Source organism: Dermochelys coriacea, chromosome 7 (genome assembly GCF_009764565.3).
Source record: "Dermochelys coriacea isolate rDerCor1 chromosome 7, rDerCor1.pri.v4, whole genome shotgun sequence".
Lineage (NCBI taxonomy): Eukaryota > Metazoa > Chordata > Testudines > Dermochelyidae > Dermochelys > Dermochelys coriacea.
In genome coordinates this window covers 4,327,031-4,354,309 of record NC_050074.1, presented here as the reverse complement: position 1 = coordinate 4,354,309, position 27,279 = coordinate 4,327,031, and the positions used below count along the sequence as shown (strand labels likewise).

The 27,279-nt window shown below is 40.7% G+C and overlaps 1 protein-coding gene across 6 annotated transcripts in view; it reads right to left on the bottom strand.

Moving 5' to 3' along the window:
* The window catches only part of PTPRG (protein tyrosine phosphatase receptor type G), a 610,478-nt gene that overhangs the window by 127,032 nt on the left and 456,167 nt on the right, over nt 1-27,279 (bottom strand). For all 6 annotated transcript variants that reach the window (XM_038410554.2, XM_043518167.1, XM_038410556.2 and 3 more), the window contains exons 7-8: nt 15,380-15,537; nt 10,691-10,883 (exon numbers count right to left, since the gene is read on the bottom strand). In XM_038410554.2, coding sequence (XP_038266482.1) covers nt 10,691-10,883; nt 15,380-15,537 — 351 coding nt within the window. The remainder of the gene's footprint in view (nt 1-10,690; nt 10,884-15,379; nt 15,538-27,279) is intronic.

Genomic DNA, 27,279 nt, shown 5'->3' with positions numbered 1-27,279 from the left:
AATACAGAAATCAAGGACATTTTAAAGACTAACCAGGAAGTGGGCAAATATGAAACCTGCATATTCTGTCTCCTAACAACCCCTTCCTCCAACTTTAAATAACCCATGCAATGTATCAGAATGATTCAATCTAAGTAAAACACACTGCAAACACAAAATCCACACACACTGCATGTATTAAACGGACTGTATCATAGCAATGGAAATAACAAAGGGCCAGATTCTGCTTCCTTGCATTGGCATCACTCAGGAGTAACTCAACGGAAATACTGTAGTATATAACTGGGGTGAGACCGGAATGAGACCCATAGAAAACACCACCTTGCTTTTTGCTATCTGATTCACTCTCTGTCCTGGAATGGTGCATTGCCTACACTAAGAAAAAGAGACAGGTTATGAGGATCATACATAGAGGAAACACAGGCTTAAATACACGGAAGAGCTCTAAGAGGCAGATTTACAACATCCCTGCCACTTTTCTTTTCCTGAACGCCTGTAACACTTAGCTATGTTTTAAGCTCATGTTGTTAACTGCTGTGATCCTTGTAAGCGCCATTATTAATACATAAGAATAATCACTTTTAAAGAGACACACACTTTTATCCTTTACCTTTGCCTGCACTTTGCTAGCAGGCATCTACAGGCTACAGAGTGCACAGTACTCACAAATATTTGTGTTAATCTACTTCAATCTACAGGCAGACTGTATCTAGGAGACAGTCTATTTATCTTCTCCGCTCTTACCTTTGACTATGCTTCAAACAAACAAGGTTGTTCCTTATGCTTAAGAAGCATGGACAAAACCTTGTGTTGTCTGATGCTCCATGTGAAACAAAGGCATCCCACTGCTGACTGGGTAGGTAAAATGCTCTTACAGAATTTCCCATTTAAGAGGCTTGGGGAAGCCAAGTTTTTGCCCCATCTGCTGATGGCCCATTTCCTGAGCTGAATATTCAACTAGCATCTGGGGTGCAATTTGATTCATTCCTCTGTGGATTTCTTTGTAGTATTTGAGTTTCCATGGCATCACCGCAACAAATCCTATTTTACTGAAAGGCAGAAAATGTAGTGTGTTTTCTCCCCACAATTGTTTCGTCTCTCTCTCTCTCTCTCTCTCTCTCTCTCTCTCTCTCTCATACACACATGGGTTTGTACACTGTAGGCCAAATCCAGCAGGTATCAATCAACACAACTCCCCTGAGCTCAACACTGTTATGCCCGTCTACACCAGCTGAAGATCTGGACTACAAACTCTGTGTATATATTATATACTACAGATACACATAGCATATATCTAGTACAATACATACCTTTAAAATGTATATCTATGTCTACTTAGATCTATGTATTTATACATTTGTACAGTATATTCGGTATATAGTGAAACAGGTGTGATCAAGTGCAGAGATACATACGGCTTCAATGCTGGCACAAAGAAGGATTTTCTAGAGAAGGGAAATATTTGCAGCATTAACAAGGGTCATCCATTTAAACCTTCTGAGGCATGCCAGACACCTCGCAGGCAACTGTTCGGCCAACTTGTGCATCAAACTCTTTTGGAACATGTGAGCACAAAAACAGTGAGGCAAGAGTCTATGCACAATATGTATGTGCATGTAGGATGCCCTGTTCAGAATGGCAAATTAGCTCCTCACTTAGCTTATGATCTTTTCATTCAGGGAATGTATCATGACTCCTCTTGGTCTGAACTGTAGGAAATTTTGAGATTAATGATAAATATTTTCAAGGGCCAAATGGCTGGCCTAGGAGAGGCACACAGCCATACCAGTACAGGAGTGACCTAGAAAACTAATTCCTAGGGAGCATCACAAGGGGGCTAACTAGCATCGTTCTAAAACAGGTGAAGAGGAATGCGTGTGTGCGTGATGCCAGTGCAGCTGTAAAATGAAATGTGATGGACAAACCCAGGAACTTACTTAAACTGGCCCAGTAAGTAAGCTTTGACTGGCTGATAGCAAGAGCACCTAGTTAGGATGGGGTGGCTGCTGGAGGTGTGTGTGAGGAAGGGAGACAGAAATCAGATATCTTTGCATCTCTCCAACCTATCAAATGATAGTAGTTTTTGGAAACCAAGTATGTTAAATGGTAGGAAGTCAGAGACGCACATTACAAAGAGCTTTCCGATGCTTTCTGGGAAGCCCCCTGCATAGAACGGAATATAGCCTCCAATCACCTGAGCACCTCCTAACACTGCAGTTAGGTAGGGAAAACGATCATCCTCATTTTACTGAGGTTGGAACCAAGGCACGGAAAGATGGAGTGACTTGCTAAAGATCTCTGTGGCAGAGCCAGAAACAGAGCCCCTGAGCGTTAGTCCTGTTAACTGTGGTTTTATCGTGTTTTCTATGAAGGACAGATAAGCCTCGTCTTGCTTCCACCAGAACAGGAGGTATATAATGGAAAACATCTCTTTACTCCTTGTGGAGTACATACAGCTCCCATTAGCATTAATAGGAGCTGTGCATTCATACCACAGGAGATGCAATATGTAAGGTGTTCCATTTTTAACACATTATTCATACCACTCTTTAAAAATAATCCCTGTCCATGCTCTAATCTCAAGAGCACCAGGCAAAGGTATGGTGCTTCATAAATGTTTATTAACCACTCACTCACTATCCATAGTGGTCACAGCAATGGAAACATCACACTAAACTAACACAAAACTAAGTCAGCAGGACACACCAAACTGGAAGGATACCAAGCAGCTTATAAATTTTTGTAAGAAAGGTGGAGTATCTCCTTTTGAAAAGTATCAGTTCCTACTCTCACTTTGATCCCTAATCCTTTGTATTCCATGTGTCTCAGATTTTAGGCTCCTTGGGGGGCAGGACATGGTTTAACATGTTTGCATAGGGCACACCTACGGGGCTATATAAATAATACAAGGGCTGAAGAACTGCAATGCAAGATACTGATCAGGAAAAGCATGTCGAGTAGTAATGAGAAGATGCATGGAATTATCAGCTCACTGTCTGACATGACTTAGGAAAGTGATTAGAATAGTTTAAATATTGAGATAACTAGGTTTATCTGCAAAGGAAAGGACAAGTAAGAGGTGATGTGGCTAAGGTATATGCAAATGTGAAGGGACATAACAATGAAGGTGATTCCACAAAGAAATTTGCAAAAGAATCTTAAAAATAAAAGGGAATGAACAGAAACTAAGAAAAGACCCTGCCTCTTAGGAAGTTTAAGAAAAACTTTTTTACCCAGAGGGCAATCAGTGGGTGGAACAGATCCTACTAAAGGCAGTAAGATTAGCTGCAACTGTGACCATATGGTAAGTGCACTGAAAATTATTCTTGCTTGTTTGCATTTTCCCTAACTAACGATAAAATGGTAGGAAATAAATAATGTTTTATCTTTTTGTTGGTGATTTCAAGTTAAGATGTTTGTAATATATAATTTTAAACCTGTATCTCTCACGTATGCTATGTTTTGGATAAAAGATTAGGTCTCTCGGGGACACAGAAATGAGCATTTAGGACTTGTTGCTATACAAGATTCTTTTCAGAGTAGCAGCCGTGTTAGTCTGTATTCGCAAAAAGAAAAGGAGTACTTGTGGCACCTTAGAGACTAACAAATTTGTTAGTCTCTAAGGTGCCACAAGTACTCCTTTTCTTTTTACAAGATTCTTTGTTTGCCTCAGACTTTTAATACAACTCTTAAAGAGAAGGAACCTTCCTGCGTGAGCTATTTCTTTGGAGTTGCAAAAGAAAGCAAGGGAACTGCTTGGCCGCCTTGAGGACTACACAAAACACTGGCATTTAAAAAGGAAAAACAAATTCTTCTTCTTGTTGCTTTAGTCCCATCCATATGGAGGACTCCATTCCAGTCAGTCTTGAAGCAGTTCCTTGGAAACTCTGCAGCTAATGAAATCCTTTTGTATGACATCCATCCATCTAGCTTGAGGTCTTCAAACCTTTCTCTCACCTTGCACTTCAAAGTTTTACACCCTGTTTCCTATATATTGTTTCGATCTTCTTTTCACGTGTAAACCATCTAAGCCTGGGTTCCCTCAGCATTTCCATCATTGGTGCCACCTTCACAATTTCCCTAATTTGTTTGTTACGAACATGGTCCATCTTTGTAACTCCAAGCATCCATATCTTAACATTTTCGTTTCCACTGTATTGAAGATCTGCTCCTGTCTATTCCTCAGTGCCAAGCACTCAGAACCACACACAACTGCAGGCCTAATTACCATCTAGTAGACCTTACTTTCCAACATGATAAGCATTCTCCTATCGCAGATCACTGCTCTCTCCTTTAGTTAATGCCCTTCCTGTCCTGCTTAGGAGTTCACCATTGAGATCACCATTCTCCTGTACTATTGAACTTGAACTTTTGTATCTTTGGTAGTGGCTGGCCACCCAGACTTACAGTCTCGTTATCTTCCCATAAGACAGCATCAAATCTACAGACCAGAGACTCCATTTTATTCCTGATGATTTTCATTCCAAAAGAAAAATAAAGCATAGGGCACAAATACAGGCACTCCTCGATTTTATGACATTCAACTTACGACGAACGGCACTTACGATGTTTCTGAATTGACACCCTGATTTGACTTACGACAATTGGTTTTGACTTTATGATGCTTGGTCCCACAATGGAGTGGATTGCAGTTCTGAGTTACAATGTTTCGATTTATGACACAATTTTCAGGAACCAATTTTGTCGTAAATCCGAGGACTGCCTGTACTGGACAATATAACTGAGCCACATTGCTTCATTCCATTCTGAAATATTACTGTTCATGCCTGAAACTGTCTGCCCCCAAATGACCGCATCTTCATACACTTCTTCCCCTTGCACACTTTCCAGAAAAATTCATCTTTTTTTGGATTATGCTAATTGAAGCCACGCTCTGATACAGTCCTTCTAAGAGTATGTGATGACATTCAGAAAAAAAGGAAGAACTTCAGTAGGACGCATTGCTTTCATTTTTGATGTCAGGAGCTGTGAAATAGTGACTCTGAACTACCTTGCTTTACTTGAGTAGTGCTGTACTTTTGACTCCAAGTCAATATTCGGAGTATTGCCCCAAGTGTGAAATATGCAGGAAAACAACAAAAACAAAAACACATCTTCTAGATAGTTTTAATTACTTGGAGATTACAATGACTTCCAAACTGAGTGCACCATGATGGCTTAACCTGGCGCACTAAATATGAAAAACATTTACATGTGGAATACTAGAGAAATAACCCAGATGTTGACTCAGAGTCAAAAGCCATCAGGGTGCTACTGTAGTGAAATTATGACTGCTCATTAGTTAACTAAGTCAAGGATCATAATTAAAGGTGGTACTCTAAGACAAATTCCCACTGATGGCAAACTGCATCATATGGGACTCCAGTGAAGAGCAATCAGACACCTTTGGGGAAGTAATCAAGCATCTGCGAAAGAGAACTCTGATGTCAAGACCACCTCCCCATGGGATGTTAGTTTAATTGTTGTGAACCTTATAGCTCATCTAATGAGACTGAAAGGTGAAAGGCAAGGCTTTCATAATCAAACTATATATACGTGCAAACAATTGTTTAAGAGCCCAAATCAGTAGCAGAAATACAGGCAAAGTCTTTATTGCAAATCAGTTGCATTTTGAAACCAACTACTTGAGAGGCAGCAACTTCTCCTTAAGTTACATGCCATGTCATGAATTAAGAATGGTCTGTTTTCTTTGCAACAGCTACACCAACTGTTTGTTGGTATATCTCATTTCAATGGGGCTACTTATGAAAGTAAGGGATTTTCAGGGTTGGAGAGTCGAGCACATTGACTGTAAGCTCTTTAGTGAGAGGACCCTGTTTATTATTTCACTCTTAAGTGTCATGCTCACTTATTATGCTAATAATCATCACAAATCATCCTACCTCAGCTCATTAAAAACTGAACACAGTAGTATAATGTGTGATGCTCTTTGACAAACACAGAAATCTGAACTCAGGTGGGCAAGTCAGAAAATAGAGAAACCAAATTATTATGGGTAGGTTGTTTGTTTTTAAAGTGCAATTATTAATGTTAATGGAGATGGTCAAGTGGTATGAATCTAATATTGCCATCATCATTCTGTTACATGTTATCTGATGAATATTTTTATATTATTTGATAAGTTTCAAAACTGGTTAAAGAATATCAGTCAAATAATATATTCAATACAATTTTTAGCTAAACAATAAATGAAATGGGCAATGTATCTAATATCTGTCCAGCTCTCATTTTTAAGTCTACACATGCAGTCCCCAATCCTGCAATCCCTGACACACATCTATAGTGCTAAATAGGTGAGCAGTCTTATTAAATTCAATGGGGTATATCACCTGAGGATCAGAGCCATAACCCATCACAAATCTGGGATCATCAACAGGTTATTTTATGTTTTATTACTAGCTGATGCCCCTTAATCAATAAATCATGTTTCAGCTGAGGTTGTTCTGAATGTCATAATTGTACATTTCAGTGACTAGATGTTTTCTAGCACTGTTAAGTGTGTGATTCTCAAAATTATTCCAAACATCCTGTAAATTTCTGTGCTCCTTTTCCTATAAAATAAAATGGCTTATTAAGTACTATAAATAGTTTTCTAGATTTATAACAGTTCACAGGGTTTTCATGACATAAAAAACTCACATGAACAAAAGCTTAAAATGGCTACTGCCAATCCTACAATATATTACAACATAAGCCATTAAAAAGACAACGTTTCCCAACCATTATCTCAAATACCATTACCGCAAATATCTCTTATTCTACATATAAAGAGAAACTATGGTAATCTTGAAAAGAAAAGGAGTACTTGTGGCACCTTAGAGACTAATAAATTTATTTGAGCATAAGCTTTCGTGAGCTACAGCTCACTTCATCGGATGCTATTCTGAAACCTATGGTAATCTTGAATATTACAATATGTTAACTGTTGACAAATGCTGGTATTTCAATGACAGCCACTGAATGGAGACGGATGTTAAATATGTTAAGGTTTAATACGTTATGTTAACCTTGGAGTCTTATATTTGTATGCTAGACTATCTCTGGCTGTGAAATGTTCTGTGCTGCAGTACTTCTGCATGAATGACACTATATAATGATGTATTGTATTTAGTAGTGGAATAAACAATAAGTTTAGCTTTCACTCAAGTATTGTGACTTCAAGTCATTTTATTTATATGTCAGTAGTTCAGAATGTGCAGTGGACCAGGCATTTCATTCCCCAATTCACCTTCGTCAAGGAAGGGGCCAGCAACATTTGCATTGCTGTATCTCTGGAGCAGATATAACTCGGCCCTATAGCCTTTGCAGGGATGTGCTACAATCCATTTTATGTTGGTAACACCAGAGCAACCTATTTACTTTTAAGTTTATAAAAATGCACTTGCTGCCATTGTCCCCTGGTACATGTGCAGCTGGAAAAGTTACAACACGTTGACAGAGTCAGTGCAAATAAATTCTCAGCAACAGTCAGCCTCCAGAGGAAAAGGCCTAGAGAAAACAATCAATGGTTCTTTTCCCACCTGTGACAGGGTGTCCACTCAATGCAGGAGTGGAAGGGGTTAATGGAGGCCAGATGGTAGACTGAATGCTGAGGGGAAGTCCTAATTAAAGAACAGGTTCACCTGTTCAGAAATGGGAGAGGGGAGGGGACTATAGAAAGCCAGGTAGCTGGCTGCAGACAAGGGTTGCAGGGAAGTAGGCTACAGTCACTGCCTGAGTGGAGGGAGTTGGGAGAATGGCAAACCCAGAGGCGGGGGGAAGCCAGATAAGTAGGAAGAAGCCCAAGGAAATGGCAGGAAGGGGTAGGATGGTAAAGAGACCTTGGCTGTTTGTTATAGGGTCAGTGGGCTGAAACTCAGTGTAGAGATGCCAGCCAGAGAGTGGGTCCGGAAAGGCTTTGAATTCCCGGGAAGGGGAGGACCTTAGTGGCCTGGCTGGAGGACTGAGAGGGGTCGCAGGGTCAGACAGCATGTGGGAAGACACTGCCAGAAGGGGAGTGCAAACCTGGCAGAGCTAATTTCCAGGGTGGCCAGCAGGAGGTGCTGCTAGCAGAGAGTGGACCCCACATAAAGGCCAGCAAAATGGGCCATTAGACAAGTGTGGGGAATATAAGTTCCAAAATCATGGGCCCTCCACTGACAATGCCATGCCCCCAAATGCCAAGGTGGTCACAACACCTGTGGATGGTCAGTATGCCTGAACTGATCTCAGCTGATACAAGGTTTCTCCATACAGATTTCGGCTCCCATTCAGCAAGGCACTTAAGCCTAACTTTTGAATCTGTGAGTAGTTCCATTTGTTTCACTGGAATTACTCACATGTTAAAGTTAGGCACATGCTGAATCAGGGCCTTAGGTTGGATTTAGCACAGAGAAGTCAATGGGGATCTTTCCATTGACTTTAATGGGCTTTGATCAATGGCAACACTTCGAATTTCAAGACTAATCCATTGCATAGTATTTGTAACATGCAGCTATGATTGTGGGTCTCAGCTATTTACTTGGGAGGGCTAGGGAGGGGGGGAGGAAGGAGCACACAAACAATCTTTTATAATCTTAAAAACAGTCCAGTGAGGCAAGGAGTATTCAAACATTCAGCCAAAGCAGTAAAACCTTCTGCAATATTATACCACATGGTACAGAGGTACCTGAGCTATACTCACAATAAAAGCTAGTCAGTTTTGTCATTTTAACATAATGTAAACTATTAACTTTCATTACTGCCCTGGGTAAATAATACTCGTGCAGTATATTGGCATATGATGCTGATAAAACACCGCTTGAAACTTTCAGGCCAGAGCACAGCCTGGATTATTCTGATTGACAATCTCTTCTTCTCACTCCTGATATAAATTACTTGTCCCAAAGCAGCCTTTTCTGTGCTTCTCTACGTGAACAAACACAGCCACAGAATAATAAAGCCCGGAGAGCCCTGCTCTGTCCCAGTTCTCTTGGGAAGGTGAGGGCAGCAGCTGAGTGCCACAAGAGGTATGCTGTCTCTGCCCAGCTAGGCCAAAGTGCCAGCCATGGACGTGCATATTTGAATCCACTCAACTGATGTGGACACAGCGGTAAAATGAAGACAGACACATGGATGGATTTGAGGAGGCAGGTCACAACGTTATTAAACTTTAACACAGGGCAGGGGCACTACACACTTATCACTCATATTCTCCTATATCAGGATATTTAATTACTTCCAGTGTGGGGTTACAGGGCTCCTTACCATATAACCCTTAACTAGTGCCAGGATTACAGGGCTCCTTACCATATAACCCATATCTCGGAGTAGGCTCTCCTCTGCCCCTTAAGACTCAGCTCTCTGAGTCCTTGTGCCCTCCCTATTCCAAGGAGCACAGAGGGTACAGAAGGGTGGGGACCCTGGCCTGCAAAGGCCACAAAGTCAGACTCCGGCCCGCGAAGACAACAAAATCAGACCCTATCCCATGAGCTCAAGGCCCATCACCACAATCCCAGATCTTTTTATCTCTGGGAACTGTCCATTTTATTCTCTTAACTGCACTGGAAACCGGCTGTAAGTGGCAACCAATAAACAACTCAACCCCAATACCTCAGTTAAGTAACCCTCTGTGGCTTAAAGGTGCTGCAAGAAAGGCAAAACATTCCCTGGCCATCTGCCAATTGGCTCATGGGAGAAAAAATTCCTTCCTGACCCCCGAATGGGCAACTAGCTAGACACTGTCAGGATGGATTCCCATTCCTAGTTTGGGTGGGTAGGGTGGAGCTGCTGGAACAGAGCCGAAAGGGGATCCATGTGGTTAAATCCTGGAAGCTGGGGAAGGCTGGCCATCAGCACCCATTCCTCCCCAGCTGACCAATGGAGAATGTCTGTCCCCCTCACTGCTGGGACTGTCCCCCTTCACCGCCAACCCCACCAAGTTCCGCCATTATTGAGGCAGGTGGATGCCTGACGGATTATTTAAGAAGCAAGCATTTTTCAAGGGGAATGACTGGCAAACACAGATCATCCCACAGCAGCTCTGCCTAATAAAATCATCCCATAGGAAAAATGGAACAAACATACAAGAAATAAATCTGAAAGTATTATTTACACCTGCACATCTGCTGAGTGCATCCAAAGCAGTCTGACAGCCTGGAACAGCCATGTGGCTCTTTGTGCTAGTGTGGCTCTTAATGCTCTTTTCCAAACTGAGGTCCACCTATCCCCAAGAGCAGCAAACAACAGCGGCTGCTCCACAGGGAGGTGCAACAAACACTAAAGAAAGGAGTTACAGAATAACCTCTCCACAAGGGTAGATTCTTCCCAACTGCCATTACCAAGAGGTTGGTTTGTGCCCTGAACCTTAGAGGTCTTATAGCCCTTCTAAAACTCTCGGCTATTTTTTAAAATCCTTTCTCGAAGATCCAGATTTATCAATATAAAATGTCCAATCCTTCTTTGAATCCTTCTAAGCTCTTGGCCTCCTTGTGGCAATGAGTTCCACAGGCTAATTGAGCATTGCGGGGGAAAATAAAATTCAGTGCCTCATAACTGTATTAAATATAATAAAGTATAACTACAGTGTATCACTAAGTCTTGCTATATTTCTTTAGTGAACCTCCTGTACTTCTAGTGACAATTAATTGAAAGCCCAATGTAAAAAAAAAACAAATCTGTCATTCAGCAAAGGCAGTTAATCCCAATCTACCTTTGGAAGCTTCTGTGCCAAATGGATTTTCTAAGATGTCCATCACATCTTGGCTCCAAGCATCTTTCACAGCAGACTTGGACACCACCCTGTCATTCAGACTCTGCTGCGGTCGGAAGTTATTCCTCAGATACTCCACAGACTTGACATGATCTTGCTGTTCTGTGGTAAATATGGAATAGAACGCCTCCAGCTGAACGTGGCCATCAGGGCAGAGAAGAGAAAAAAGAACATTAATTAGAAAAACAATGTGGTGAAATCCGGGTGGCTGATAAGAATGTAAAATGGCAGGAAGTGCAGATGCCAAGACTGATTATGAGTCTGACACAGAAAAGAAAACATTCGTTCTTGGACTCCCTTGTCTTCAAGCCTTTAATATGCGCACATACAACCCCCCCCCCACATCCCTTCCCTCCCTCTCTGCTTATATCATGTTATTTCTTAATATTATACTGAGAAGTGTTGTACACTCATTCATTACATCACAAAATCATTCTTCTGTATACAGTGCCTCTACCTACTTACACTGACATGTCGGTGTCAGGCTGCTGTTTTCATTGATAGATTTCAAAATATTTTACAAAGGAAGTCAAAAGCATCCTCCCCATTTTCCAGATGGGGAAACTGAGGCATAAAGTGACTTGCCCAAGGTCAAACAGCAGGTCAGCATGAAAGCCAGGACTAGAAACAAGATCTCCTGATCCCTTGTCCAATGTCCTGTCCACTGGGCCACACTGACATTTTCTCTCACCTGCTTCATTACAAAGGGAGAAACCCCAACCATGCTCCTGGTATTTATTTTGTGTCATGTTATTTGGTACATTTAATTCTTTCATATTCTCTCCAAGAGAACAGGTTGCTGTTTCCTATGCTGCATGCAGATCCAGGCTATTTTTAACTATAACGTATTAATTTTTAAGATATAATTGTAGTTTAAAAGTGCATTCTGTTCAGAAAAGGCATAATATTTCCTAGAGAAAAACTACTGGCAGACTAAATTGAAAAGATTCAGTTAACTTGTTTGTTCAGTTGGTTGCTGAGGTCAATCCAGCATTTATTAAACGCTTGTTATCATTCAGATCAAGAACTAGAATTAGTAAGAAAGACTGAGCAGTACAGATTTGTATAAAGAATCTAATCCTGCTCTCCTTGAAGTCAACGCTTTTGATTTCAGTGGAAGCGGGATCTGGCCCAAAGACTTTAGAGGGGACTTGAGTTTCTCTTACAGCTTAATGACAAGCCACAGTTTGAAAGCTATATCGGCCTCCTTTTCATTAAGTATATTTACACTAAAAGCTACAGAGAAGGATGTGACAGTTTTGAGACACGAACTAATGACCCAGGGGAAAAAAACTATTATATTGTCAATCACATCATAGCCTTAGTTGATAGTGTCTCTCTAAAAAAATCAAAGGGAAGTTTAACAGACCTGTCAAGGGTTCCCCACTAGAGTCTGGGGACCCTTTAAAATCAATTAATTTCCCACATAGATCAATAACATTGAAGCAACCATTCTGTGCCGCTGTCCAGGCCGCCCATTCTGCCACGCTCTGTGATTTCTAGCTACTCAACTGAAACCTGTAAAATGTCTTTTGATCATTAGGGCAGGACAGAGTTAACTGAACCCATTTAGTTTCAACAGAAGGCCTGGCTGGAGCTTGGTGGTGTGTTGGGCCTGCTAATTTGAGACAAAATTTAGAACTCTATCAATGGGAGCCTCCCAAAGAAAATTAGAAATGAGATTATGGAAGAGATTTGTTATACATCTCTAATCCTGAGTCTGGCAGTTTTGGATTAAGGTAGGGAACTTGGAATGGAGTATCAAGAGAATTCATCTGCCCTCAAATTAATATATCATAGATGATAACTTGGGCCTGTACAACCTTTTATATCAGAGGAGCTGAAATCACTTTGCAAACAGTGATCCTCACGACTCCCCAGTGGAATACAGAATTATTAACCTCATTACACAAATGGGGAAACTGAGGCAAAGAGCGTTAAGTAACACACACTGAACAGTCCGACACCACAGCTCTGATGACCCCGTGTTATCTACTTTGTGGGAATGTAGAGAACTTCCATTAGTCAACTGCCCACAGTGATGTCATTTCAGCTCATTGTTTAATGTGTATGCCATTGTCCAGTCCATGCCCTTTAAAGAGGTGGGCATAGTATTAATGATCAAGCAGCAACAGTGATAAAAAAATTAAATGTTCCCTCATTGATGCAGGCAACTGAAAGATGCCAGATGAAATCTGGGGTGAGGGAGGTGCTTAGGCTGGTTATAATTCACATCAAGAACTACAATTTGTTCTATTGCAATAAGAAAGACTCAAAGGATCTAATCCTGCTCCCATGAAATTTCTAACCACCACTTATGGGGAAAGCTAGAGGCAACACACATAAGTAGATAAAAGGATGAAGAGACTATTACCCTACACGTTTCTTATGAGGGAGGAAGGAAGGGAGAGAAAACACATGGTTCCTGATAATCGCTCTTGTGCCCTGATTCTGCAAAGACTTGTGCACTTGCTTAACTGTAAGCACTGGGAACAGTCTCATTGAACACAGTGGGACGACTTGCAGTGTACAAAGTTAAGCTGGTGCATAAGGTCTATGCAGGATCAAGAACTTACATACCAACTGCTCACTCTAAGTTAAGTCTTTACCTTTCTACTTCCATGACATTAACCTGAATTTTTAAACCCTTTAAAAGAACTTTTAAACTATTTTCTTCTAGCAAGCTACCTTGGGGAGGCATAACTGCATTTGAACTGCTGCCGTTTCAAACGCAATTTTAACTTTCCTTTTTACATGCTGATGTATAAAACCAAAGTTGAAATGATTTATTACAAAAATATTATGTAACACAAATTAGCTATTAATTGATCCATCACTGCTGGCAGAACAGAGGAAGTTAAATTTGTGCCCTTCAAGGGAGCGAGAGCTCTAGTTCAAATGAAATAAAAAGCTCTTAAGGCACCGTTCTAGGTAAGGAGGAAAGTGATCTAAAACTCAAAATCATGTAATTACAAACTATTAAAAACCTGATGTGCACAGTTTTCTAAATGATGGATATATAAATGGCAATTAAAATACTGAACCCGTTATAATCACAATAAAATACTCAGAGGTATATATTATGAGAGAATGTTATGCTTTGGGTCACTGAATGCACTTAGCTTTACAATGCATTTGCAGGGTGGCAGGCCTTGTCCTGTTTTGTTGTCTAATTCTAAGGCGAGATGACAGTGATGGAGCATAAAGACTAAAAAGAGAGAAGCCTCCACAAATGTACTGTTTTAAAAACTGTCAATTTTACAGCAAGATACCTTGGAAGGATTTTATTGGAATTTCAGCAGAGCTTAAATAATATCACTTTTTCCATGTGGGATTACATACTGTTTCCTATGGTTTGTGATAAAGGTAAACTAAGGGAATGGATTACACTGCACTGCTTCTGTAAAAGGGACAAATAATAATTACAGTACTGGCCAGGTTGGAACCTACATTTCTACGTGTATATCTGTCTTATGCTGCAGGGGGAAATACAATTATTCCACATTGCCAGTTAAACCAACATGGAAAGCTTGTCTACACATACAAGTTGGACTATTTTATCTATGCCACTGTAGGTACAGCCGTGCAACCCCCTGGTGGAGGTGGGGTATATAGGTATCATCTACACTCATTGCTATATTTGCTTTCTACAAGCTACTCTTAGTATAATACCCTTTTATGAGTGACATACCTGAATATTTGGATGTTAGTATCTAAACCGTATTGTTAAATTTATTTTCCTTATTTTCGGACATTGCAGATTATGTACTATATTTATTTTATGACTTTTAAACCAAACTTTTGTACTTTTGGATAATTTAAGCATTATACCCCAATGTATAGACACTCATTCCTTAAGCTGTGTATTAGATAATTTAAACATTTGCCTATGGAGTGTGTATACTGATATATTTACATTCACTTCTAGTTAGATACTTCACTAACTTTTACCGGAATAGCTTATTTTACAACAGCTCTGTTTTCAACAATTGAAGCAAAACAAGAACATTAAAGGAGAATCTGAATTTAACAGGAAATCTTTCTAAAAACAATGATTTTAAAATGTCAAAATGTTTTTAATAGTTAAACACTTGACTGCATATATTCATTTGTTATTGTGGGATTCCTCTCAGTACAAATTCCAGTCATTGCCTCAATCTACAATAAGAGATGCTATGTGCTAGCTTTAAAGATTTGTATAAGCACATAATGGCAGCTTCACTATGCTGTAACAACAGTTAAAGATAGCAAATTAATGGTAACATTTCTTTCCTAGTGTAATTACTTCAAAGTACTAAATATGTGTCTGTGTAAAGTTACTTATTTTACTTTCAAAACAAACCTTCAATTTAAAAGAAAAAAAAGGATTCTATGTAAATATTTAGATGATAGCTTAGCTTTATCTTATTATAACCAGTACTAGCTAAATCATTAGAAGGAAATTGGGTTTCATGTTGTATTCTCTCCTTAAGTTTGATTGCTCATGTTCAGAAACAATATATATTTTAAAAAACCCGCTAATATTCCTTTTTTTGTCAGATTTTTTTTTTGTCCTTTAAATTAAAACACCAGTTTTTGAGTATTAGGGGGCAAATCAAGATACAGCCATTACTAATGGCATAAGCTTACCTGGTGATAAGAAATAGAAACAGGCCTGCGAAAAACTATCCATTCCACAATCTCGCTACACGGTGGAGTTGTCAGAGAACCTGTATAGCGATAATAACTTCCCAGTGATGTCGGCAGAAGGTCTCTCAGCACAAAGGGATCCAGAAAGGTCTCTTTCTCTGTAGGAAAGAATAAAAAATAAAATTATACATATTTTATATGACTTTAAAACAGATATGTTCATGGATGGCTTTGAAATATGCATTGGTTACAAAGTATTTTGTCATAAAATATAAAACCATGTCAGAAAGTTTCTTTAGGAGTTATTTGTTGATTATGAAAAGGACACCTGAAACGTTCATTGATCTTGGGCCAAACATCAGTGTTTAATGTAGCGGGTATAACACAGGTGTGAAACACGTTTGTTTTTCCAATTGGTTTCTCTTTTTTTAACCTTAGGAAAGAATATAATACAATTTTCAGAATGGCAGGACAGTAGAACCCCATTAAATTACTCTTCAGCTTAGTAGTCCATAAAAATGCAGACCCAGAAAGCTCTATTGGGGGGTGGAGACAGCACATGTGATATCATGCTCTCTTTGGCCAGTTAGAGAGCACCACATAAAGTACTGGTCCCACATCAAACAGTAGCTGCAACCCTGAAATAGGGATAGTTACATTACACAGTGTGGCTGAGAATGGGGAACCAGAGCCAGGTTGCCCATCCAGTGTTTCTGTGGAACTGCTGGGGATCTGGGAATGAAGAGGAAGCAAAGGGTAAGTCTGCAGAATCATCGTCCTAGAGAGAGCCTTTGGAAATGTTGCCCCACTCTTAAAATAGTCTCTCTTAATGTGGCTCGACTCAGTGCAACGTAAGTAAGCAGAGCTGCCGGGCAACCATGTTGTTAAGGAACATTGCATATGGCAATTCTTCTTCCTCTGTCTTTTCTTCCAGGCAGGAGAGGACACCGCTGAGGCTGGAGACATCTCCTCCAGGCAAATATAGCATCGCTGACTTCCAGTGCACTGAGCTGATTCATGGGAGTACATTCAGGTGTGGTTCTCTCTCTTACTGTCCATGGAAGAGGAAAGGAGTGAGGTCAGCCTTTCTGAAAACCTTCCCTGTCCTGATCAAACAGGCATCTCCACAGTCAATCGGTCAGCTTCCATTTCATTCCTGCAGGCCCATCAGAACTCTGAACAGACAGCCTGTCCTACCACCACTTTCCTTCTGAGGAGGATGTCTGAACAGCCCTGGTAGTGCATCAAGGTGTGGCCAACATGAGACACTGTTTCCCGGCAGGCCAAAATTACAGAACACGGCACTGGACATATTGTCCCCATCACAGACACTTGCTAAACTGCAAACTTCTCTGATTTCAATTGGCCTCCCAACATTTAGAGCAAGAATTAACGAGGAAGTTTCTACTGTAATCACATTTTTCTATGTATCATTTAATATATATATATATATACACACACTTTTAAATTGTACTCTGCACAGACAAAAGATTGGAATTGATAATCTAATACGTCTTTTCTATCCAACTTCTGTGAGCCTAAAAAGGCAGATAGGCAGGTAGCTAGGCAGCTGGGTTTTGCAGGTCTATTGTATAGTCACATAAAACAGATTTCATGTGTAATTCACACAGTCAAAACTGATCTGAAGTCAGTGACATGCAGCGCTGAAAACCTGCATGGTTCATCAACATTCAAAAGAACAATATGCAAGAGGTGCATTTTTATTCTTTGTGGAATTCAGTTGTTTCAGGACCTCTTGTTCTCACACTTCACGGACGCAGCTTGGAGCAAAACTGACATAACTTCATCTTGAAATCCAAACAAATATATTGTACAAATTCTGATTAATTAATAGCTGCCATTTTGTAACATTTAAATTTGGGAGAACACACCATAAAAGAAGGAAACAGCTGCAGGCTAGATGGCGTCTCCACTGTTCCTTTGCAGTTATCCCCTGCAGTCTGCATGACTAACGGGCTGAACCTCCCACTATGTCTATGGAAAAGGGACCAGTAAGGTGCTTAATAAGTGCTTTATGCCTGTGGGCTAGCTCAACAATGAAATTCTCCTTTACAGAGAAAGTGTCTGTCTTCCTTCCTCACTTTCTCTGTATGGCTTTATCTTCTCCGGACTTTAAACAAAAGTCCATATTAAGACTGATGCACAATTGTGTTTATCTAGCCTCCTCAGAACTAATGAGCTACCCCACTTCACCCTGCTGGTGGGGTTTCTCATGGTTTAATTGACTGCAAGGTGATTGGTAGATCTGCTGAAATATGCCCTAACTTAGAACACAAAAAGGCAGGATTGAAAAGCTGCAGAATTCAGTTTCACTAAACCACACAGGTTTCTAGTGGCCTTGATCACACCAAAGGAAGGTATCGCTGCATTTCTGAGCACCATTCCTGTAATCATGATATTTTCTGTGCTGCTGCTGCACGTTGTAAATGTGCGATGCCCTGTAGGCATTTTAGATTCTGCTTTCTAGCAGCAACCGGTGTGCACTGTCTCTGATGCCTTCAATACTCAAAAATATGAATAATTCTATTCCTATCAAAGCATAGATGCTAAAAGAGCACGGTTGCCTGTTCCTTACTGGATGTTTTTTCCATATAATGGAAACAGATATGACCAAAAAAGCAGGGCACATTTTTGGCACTTAAACCAAAACATTATTCCTTTATGGAAAAAAAAAAGTTTTTAAAAATAGAAATGGTCAAACGTACCACTAACCAAAGTTCAAAAGGGACCCTAGCATGCATTTATAATCATTGCCGTGCTTTTGTTTTTTTCACAGCCAAATTTATATGCACACAACCTCAAATTCCATTTGCTCAATTTTAGACATGAAAATTTGGTCAGGAAAACTGTAGGTTCAATTTTAGGTTCTGATTTTCAAGTGCAGGCTGTATACATCTTTAAAGCAACTAAAAAGAAAGAGTTTTAAAAAAGGCACACGACCATGTGCCTAGCTAGCTCCTGCAATTGCCTGTATAAATGTGTTATTTTCACGTACCAATGGACAGTTATGACTCCAACAGGCCATTTGGATATGCACATAGCAAAGGCATGGAAGTTAGATGTGGGGTGTATGCATTTTTAAAATTGTATGGCTTACAGTTACCTATTTTAAAATCTTCAGTTATAATTAACAATCTAAATTTTTGACTACTTTAATCTTTTGTTAGAATGTATAAAAATTTGTAAAATGCTGGACAAATGTAAATATAAAAGAACATACAAGTATGGCATATTCCTTTATTAAAGGACTATGAAGAATGAAGCTCATATTCCACTTTCAAGAATTTTTGTGCCATATGCTGACAATATTATATTTTAATAATTAATTGTTCATCAAAGGAAAAGAAAAAGAACAGGGATGCTAAATTCAAAGTTATTCAAATTGCAAAAATGAATAATGTATGACTTTTATATTAAATACACACTGTATTAAGTAGTCTACATTTCATCCAAGTCTGTCTTTCATTTTTAAACATTTTGAACTATAACATGAATAATCAACCAAGGGAAGCTTATTTAGACAAAGAAATACCTTATTTGAATGCAAACTGAAAGTATCCTACTATGATTAAATTTTGGTTATCAATTAGGCCGATTTTTTTTAAGTGTCTGGAAAGTCACAGTCAACTGTGAAAGAGAAAATTTCTTGGGGAAAAAAATGTAGCTTTGCTAACTCACAGTTAAAATGAGGCATGACATACACTGTTGAATATTATTATTTTTAGCTACAAGCAATGTTGTAACTTTTCTTTAATAATTCCAAAGATTAAAACAAAGAAAAAACATATACATTGGATTAAAATATGATAATTAAAATATTAGAAGACAGTCAGATGATTAATTGCATTTACTGTGTTTTAATAACTTCCTATTTCATAAAAGTTTCATAATTTTGTATCCAGATGCACAGTACTGAGTTTAAGAAACACGCAATTATAAACATTTCTCAGTTTGAATGCTTTAATTATGTTACAAGAATAGTATATTTATTCATACCTTCTAGCACAAAGATGCTTAATTTATACAATAATTATCATTGCAATATCCACATAGTGATGCAAACAGGCATTTAGAGTGGCCATTCCTGAAAACTAGTCAGTTTCACTTTGTATAAATAGATACTATTTTCAGTACTCTCTGTACTTTCCTATAATTTCCATAGGAACACTGCTAATATTGAATAGTTGTCTAATTACTAAGAGGAGCATTTTCAAAAGCAGCTAAGTGACTCAGAAGCCTAAGTCCCATTTTCCTTTTAGTACTTAGGAGCCAAAATGTCATTGAAAGTCAGTGGGACTTAGGAGTCTAAGCCCCACTAAGAAGTCACTTTGAAATTGGAACTCAGGCTTCTAAATCAGTTAACTGCTTTTGAAAATGTTCTCCTAGCTTCGCATTGCTATGTCACGAAGCGGGACTAGTATGCAGTGTGTAGTCATTTTTTATCCAGTGTCCTTCTACCTATCATGGAAATGCAGTGCTGAACTCTGGAGGGGAAAGCACCATCTCTGAAAACAGCCTAGGCTTAAACTAGACAACAGTTTAGAACAAGACTTTTTACGAGCAAAACTTGAAGGTAATTTAAAGGTAGGCAGAAGCATCCATTGCAGACATTGAACAATTCAACTTGTACTTTTTTTTTTTAAATGATGACGACTGGGTTGGAAAAATGATCTAGCTTCCTCTACAACCTTATATGGGTCACACCCAGCTTTCCATCCTCAGTGGTAGGGGGTGGGGAATGAATTGAGTTGGGGTGGGTCTCTCTGCAGATGGGTGTGAAAACAATTAAACTTGGAGTGAGAACAGGTATCTTTCTGCAGATGTCCTGAGAGGTGAGGAGCTTATGAAGCTCCAAGACCCAGGAGGCTGGACAGAGCCAAGGGATTTATGGTCTACTGGATCTGGAGATGTTTCAAGAAATATTACAAGAGATATTTTAGCACTGCTGTTCTAAGGTAACCAAGCAGCCTAGTGATAGACAGCAGCTTTTGGCACCACTCCACACTTGCCACAAGTGAAAACACCATAACCCCCTGCTTTCTTTCCCAGTATAAAAGGGCAGTGAGTCTGAAAACGAAGAGTCACCACTTGCTGGCAGAGTGTGAAACTCTTTGGGAGTAAGTCCAGTTACTTGGCAGGAGAATTGGGGATGGGGCGGGGGGGGTTTGCCACGGAGCTGACCACCCTTGCTAGATCAGATATCTCTGGGAAAGCGTACGCAGACCCACTAAAGAGGAGGACTCAAGCAGTCCGCAAATGGTAACCATGTGTTTTGAATAAGCCATCCACACATCAGTAGCAGGCTGCACTGCAGTTATACAGGAAGCTTTCTTGAGTTTCTAGTGACAGCTGCACCATCCACATCCTCATTAAATCACCCACAGTAAATCCCAATTCCTTCCAAATAGAGAAGTCCACAAAGCCCCTTCACACACACTCCTTTCTTGCCCTTACATGTCCCAAAGGCATGTGTTAAATACACGTCTTTTAAATAGGCCAGTCCAATACACTTTCAGCAAGTGCCACGATAGTATGCATTAGGTGAACAATACCTTCACTGATTACTCATGGTGGCATAGACATATTAGTGACCTTGCAGGCTCCTCCCTGTCCCCTAGAAGATGAGTACAAAGTCATCCTTAAGCCTAACAGATCCCATGGAGGATCACATCCAAGCCTCTACAATGAGACCTGTAGAAGTCTCCTGATGACAATGGTGTTCCACAGTAGGTGAGAGCCCAACCTCTGGCCCCATTGGGGTTTGCTCACTGCTGCTGCCCATGCTGGGGTGCTCCGAGGAGATTGCGCAGAAATAAGAGAAATGCACACAACCTGTCCAGTAGGAGGGACAGCACTCCCCTGGACAAATCCTGGCTGTGACACAGAACTAGTGACCTCCTTAGGATCCGTCTATCCTAAGGACCCAGGGATTCACCACAACCACATACCCACTGTTCCAGCAGCACATCCAAGACTCCCCAAACTCAGCTTTGCATCTTATGAAACACACCCACATATACCCCCAAAACAGCCTCCTTGCCATGATGAAAGAACAGCAAAAGGATTCATGAAGTCTACTAGGGACGATGGTGTACACACCTATTTTATGTGGGAAGCTCTTAGATACTATGGTAATGGGCACTATAATAAAAGACAGACAGGTAGATGCCGCCGCATGCACTAGTGAAGATTTCTGTGTACCCCCACAATGCTTCCTGGATTGCCTCATTCAATACTACATAGACCTATGTGTTAGCCCACCAAACTGCAGTTCCAGGCATCCTTAAAGTCTTTCTACTCCTTTGCGCCAGACTCCCCTATGGATACCAACACATAAATATGTACATGAATAGAAAATTTGGTATTTGGAAAAGGAACCTGAAACACACCAATTATGGCTCAAATATTAGAGTCCTGCACTTGACCTAAAGGAAAATTTCTTTTGAGGAAGATGGGCTAAACCCGTTTTTTGTAGCTATTATTTCCACATAAACATGGCAAAGCACTGAAAAGTGGCAACCTGATAGCAGCCCAATGAAATGCCACCATAAACCTAATGCAATCAGTTTTATTACCAATATATAAATAGGTTTCAGAGTGTCTCTTTGCATAAAGCACTGAAGTGTGTGTTAAAAAAAAGTGTCCACTCTAATATTTCCAAAGGAAAAATTAGTATCACAGATTCATCATCAACAATTTAAAAAATGGAAGTGACATAAAAATTACTGAGATTGCTACAGCATAAAAGGACAATATGCTATTTTAACTCTCTTCTGTTCACAGGCAAGCGGACTAACATGGCCTGCTGGACATACACTTGACCTCCTGATGCAGTGGTATTAAAAAGGAAAGCAGCATTAATGTCCACCTCTTGGTCTTTTTTTCAGGATGACACTGAAATAGTTTTATTAATGGGGAAGTTGAAATGAGTGCAGATAAGCAGATTGCATCTCCTGGTTCCAGGTCTATGCATGAACACTTCTAAAAGCTTCTTGTAACACCCTGCTAACCCTGAAGGCAAGGAAAATATCATTTGATTTTTATTACCATTCATTATATTACTGTAGGTAGGTGAGCAGATTCTTTGCTTGGGCGGTTAAATTTTCCTGACCATTTTGCAAGGTTGCATTAGGCCACCCTGTTAAATCCATGCAAACTGAAGACAAAAAGAGTTGCAAGGAATGCTACAGACTTATTCACATTATCTATCTGTCTAGGCATCACTGGGGTATCAGAACTGGTACTAGCAAATTCATTCATTTGCAAGTGCAGGATAGTTTCTCCAGTAGACGACAAATCAGATACTAAATGGATACTAACACTTGATCTTTACCAAAGTGTGAGCAGCAGCCAAAGATTGTTTTCACCTACTGTCATTGGAATGTATTACTCCCAAAAGACTGGCTTGCTAAAAATAAATATTGGAAAAAAGCTCAGTGAAGATAACATTGAATTTAAAGCCAATCACTGAAAAATAAATGGACTCCTGAGACACACAGGTAAACACCCCCAGACTATCTGCAATCTAAACCCTTTTCAAATCTACCAGAAACTTGGATCAGAGATCACTGTATGCCAAATATGCTTGTGTCTCCCATACAGTGTTCTGGGAGTCATCAGAGTTTTCCTGCAGGACAACAGGAACTCAGCTGGATTGAGAACAATATCCAAAAATGAATTCATTTCCAGAATTAACATACATGGAATACTTGATAGACAGAAACACTACCCAGACCATGCACTTAAAATACTTTGAATACAGCTGTGAAATTCACAATTCCAAAAGCTTTAAAATCCTCCCAAACCTGTAAAGTGGTATTACTGCCAATTTCATTTTCACAATAAGCCAATTCATTCTAATGCTTCTGGATCCTAACATTTAAAACCAACAAACAAAAACAAACAGGACAGTACACTGCACACCCACAGCGTCAGAACTTCTCAGACAAACAGGTTGTCCATTATAGGAAAAGGCACCCAGTATACTATAGTGATTTAAAGATTTGTTACAAATAGTACACACTGCTTTATCTGGAAGGGAGTTCAAAGGAGCACAAAGAGTACTTGATGTGTGAATTAAGAATGAAGAAGAATTTCAGACATTTCAGTGTATTTAGGATAATTCAGGCAACTTTCTATGGACTATTTATGGTCCTGACTGAGCAATGTAAAGAAATCTAGGCAGCCTTGGAGGCACACCAAGGTGAGGGGAGAGGACAGATGATGACACCACCACATTACCTGCCCGAAAGAGCTTGCAAGACAAGAGGCAACCAGTGAGTGTAACAAAGCACAGGGAGGAAGGCAACAGGGAAGATGAGTGTGTTTACAGGAGCCATGCGATTCCAAATCATTTTAAAGTTTTATTACAGGTGGGGCTGATAGCTCTGCCAATTAAGCTTGCCTGCTGTTTCCCACCCCGTTTTCAGTTGCTTATCATTTTGCCAAACTTTAACCACTCAGGCTGAAATTTTTTATGCTAAGTATCTGCTTGAGGCTGAATTTTTGGAAAGCTTCAGCCAAAATGGTTCAGTTGTTTCTGAGAATGAGGCTAGGGAAAAATACATTGCAAAACAATGTTGAAAATTCTGCCAGCCTTTTCTTTGGGAAGCTTTGGAGTAGAGCCTTGAAATTTGGCAGAGGGTGGCCTTTGCAGCAGGAATGTGCCTTTTGCTGCTATTGTGAAAATATGCCCAAATTTGGCCAAGTTTTAACATTCCACACAAAGATGGGCTACAAGCCGTCAGGAACAGTATCCCCGATAATGTCATGGCAAACCTGGTGGCTGAACTTTGTGACTTTGTCCTCACCCATAACTATTTCACATTTGGTGACAATGTATACCTTCAAATCAGCGGCACTGCGATGGGTACCCGCATGGCCCCACAGTATGCCAACATTTTTATGGCTGACTTAGAACAACGCTTCCTCAGCTCTCATCCCCTAATGCCCCTACTCTACTTGCGCTACATTGATGACATCTTCATCATCTGGACCCATGGAAAAGAAGCCCTTGAGGAATTCCACCATGATTTCAACAATTTCCATCCCACCATCAGCCTCAGCCTGGACCAGTCCACACAAGAGATCCACTTCCTGGACACTACGGTGCTAATAAGCGATGTCGCATAAACACCACCCTATGCTGGAAACCTACTGACCGCTATTCCTACCTACATGCCTCCAGCTTTCATCCAGACCACACCACACGATCCATTGTCTACAGCCAAGCTCTATGATATAACCACATTTGCTTCAACCCCTCAGACAGAGACAAACACCTACAAGATCTCTGTCAAGCATTCTTACAACTACAGTACCCACCTGCTGAAGTAAAGAATTAGATTGACAGCCAGAAGAGTACCCAGAAGTTACCTACTACAGGACAGGCCCAACAAAGAAAAGAACAGAACGCCACTAGCCATCACCTTCAGCCTCCAACTAAAACCTCTCCAACGCATCATCAAGGATCTACAACCTATCCTGAAGGACGACCCATTGCTCTCAAAGATCTTGGGAGACAGGCCAGTCCTTGCTTACAGACAGCCCCCCAACCTGAAGCAAATACTCACTAGCAACCACACACCACACAACAAAAACACTGAGCCAGGAACCTATCCTTGCAACAAAACCCGTTGCCAACTGTGTCCACATATCTATTCAGGGGACACCATCATAGGGCCTAATCACATCAGCCACACTATCAGAGGCTCGTTCACCTGCACATCTACCAATGTGATATATGCCATCATGTGCCCGCAATGCCCCTCTGCCATGTAGATTGGTCAAACTGGACAGTCTCTATGTAAAAGAATAAATGGACACAAATCAGACGTCAAGAATTATAACATTCAAAAACCAGTTGGAGAACACTTCAATCTCTTTGGTCACTCTGTGGTTACAGACCTAAAAGTGGCAATTCTTCAACAAAAAAACTTCAAAAACAGACTCCAATGAGAGACTGCTGAATTGGAATTAATTTGCAAACTGGATACAATTAATTTAGGCTTGAATAAAGATTGGGAGTGGATGGGTTATTACACAAAGTAAAACTATTTCCCTAAGTTTATTCCCCCACACCCACCGTTCCTCAGAGGTTCTTGTCAACTGCTAGAAATGGCCCACCTTGATAATCACTACAAAAAGTTTTCTCTCCCACTGCTGCCTCCCCGCTCTCCTGCTGCTAATAGCTCACCTTAAGTGATCACTCTGGTTACAGTGTGTATGGTAACACCCATTGTTTCATGTTCTCTATGTATATAAATCTCCCCACTGTATTTTCCAATGAATGCATCCGATGAAGTGAGCTGTAGCTCACAAAAGCTTATGCTCAAATAAATTTATTAGTCTCTAAGGTGCCACAAGTCCTCCTTTTCTTTTTGCGAATACAGACTAACACGGCTGCTACTCTGAAACCTGAAAAATCTCAGCTTTTACATGCTCGGTACAGACTTCTCAGAGTTTAGCAGCTAAAATCTCTGAAGATGCCATCCTCTCTGACCAATCTTTACCTACATGTGATGTGCATGTGTGACCCCCACAAAGCAAATCAGCATGCTCCAGCCCAGGGCTATAGGGGCAAAACCAGATTTTCCCTGTAATTGTTGTTCCCAGCTGCTGTGGGCTAGGGTGAGGCTGGGCACCTGAAATAAGCCTGGAGGAGAAAGGTGCTTGATTTGAATGCAACGGGGACAAGAGCTGGAGCAGGGGAGAGGGAAAGGAGGAGATTGGGAAAAGGACCTTGGTGAGACTGGGACTGAAGGCGGAGGGATAAAACCTGTGATTGAGCTTGAGGGAGGATGGAGACTGGGATCTGGTGAGGAAAATGGGGGAGGAGGGAGAAGACATTGAGATCAGACTAGGAACTGGGGTGGGGGGGGAGATTGGGACTGCTGGACAATGTGGGAGTCTGGGGGGGTGGGGAAATAGATTAGATGAGGAACCACCATGTGTGGGGGGAGAACTGCGATGGCGGGGCAAAGAGCCTGGGAAAAGGAACCATGAAGGGGATGAGGATGGAGTTGGGAGACTGAGATTGGATATGAAGTCTGTGAGGGAAACTGGGCTGGAGGGGGAATGAGTGGGTGGGGCAGGAGAGAGAACAGACAAGGAATTGGGAAGGGGGAAATGGAACTGGCTGGGCAAGGGGACTGGGAGGGGGATGAGAAGACTGAGGAGGGCACTGGCTAGGTGAGGAGAATGGGATGGGGACAAGGAGCCAAGGTTGGGGAAGAGACAGGATTTGGATGAGGACAGTTTGGAGGGGATGGAGCAAAAGAGGTTGAGCATGGGGGAAATGGGGAGAAGTGGGAGATGTATAGTGAATGAGGCAGGGGGTTGCAGGAAGGAAAAGGATGATCTCATGGTTAATGCACCTGAACTCTACCCTGGAGAACTGTTTTCTATCCCTGCCTCTGCCAGAGTTCCTGTGTGATGCTACTCACGTCACTTCAGCCAAACTTTTCACAGGCAGTCACTAAATGCTTGTTCCTCATTTTATGAGTCCTCAACTGATTTGCAGTAGTGCTGAGCACTCACAGCTACAACTGAAATCAAGGGGAGCTGTGCTCTGAATGTATAAAGTGCTATATACTGCCAAGTCCTCTGAAAAAACAGGGCCCAGGCACCTCAAATTGGGCACCCTAAATTAGTGGACAATTTTGATCCCTCTCTCTCTAAGCCTCAGCTCCCTAACTTTAAAATGTGGTATTATGAATATAAATTAGTTAATGTTTGCCAAGCACTCAGACAGTACAAAAATGAGCACCATGGAAAAGCCTATGAGGAAATTAAGAATTCTGCCTTCAGCGTAAGGTTTCGATAGTGTGCTTTAAATAAGGCCTAGAGTCACACACAGAACAATGAGGATAAAACAAAAT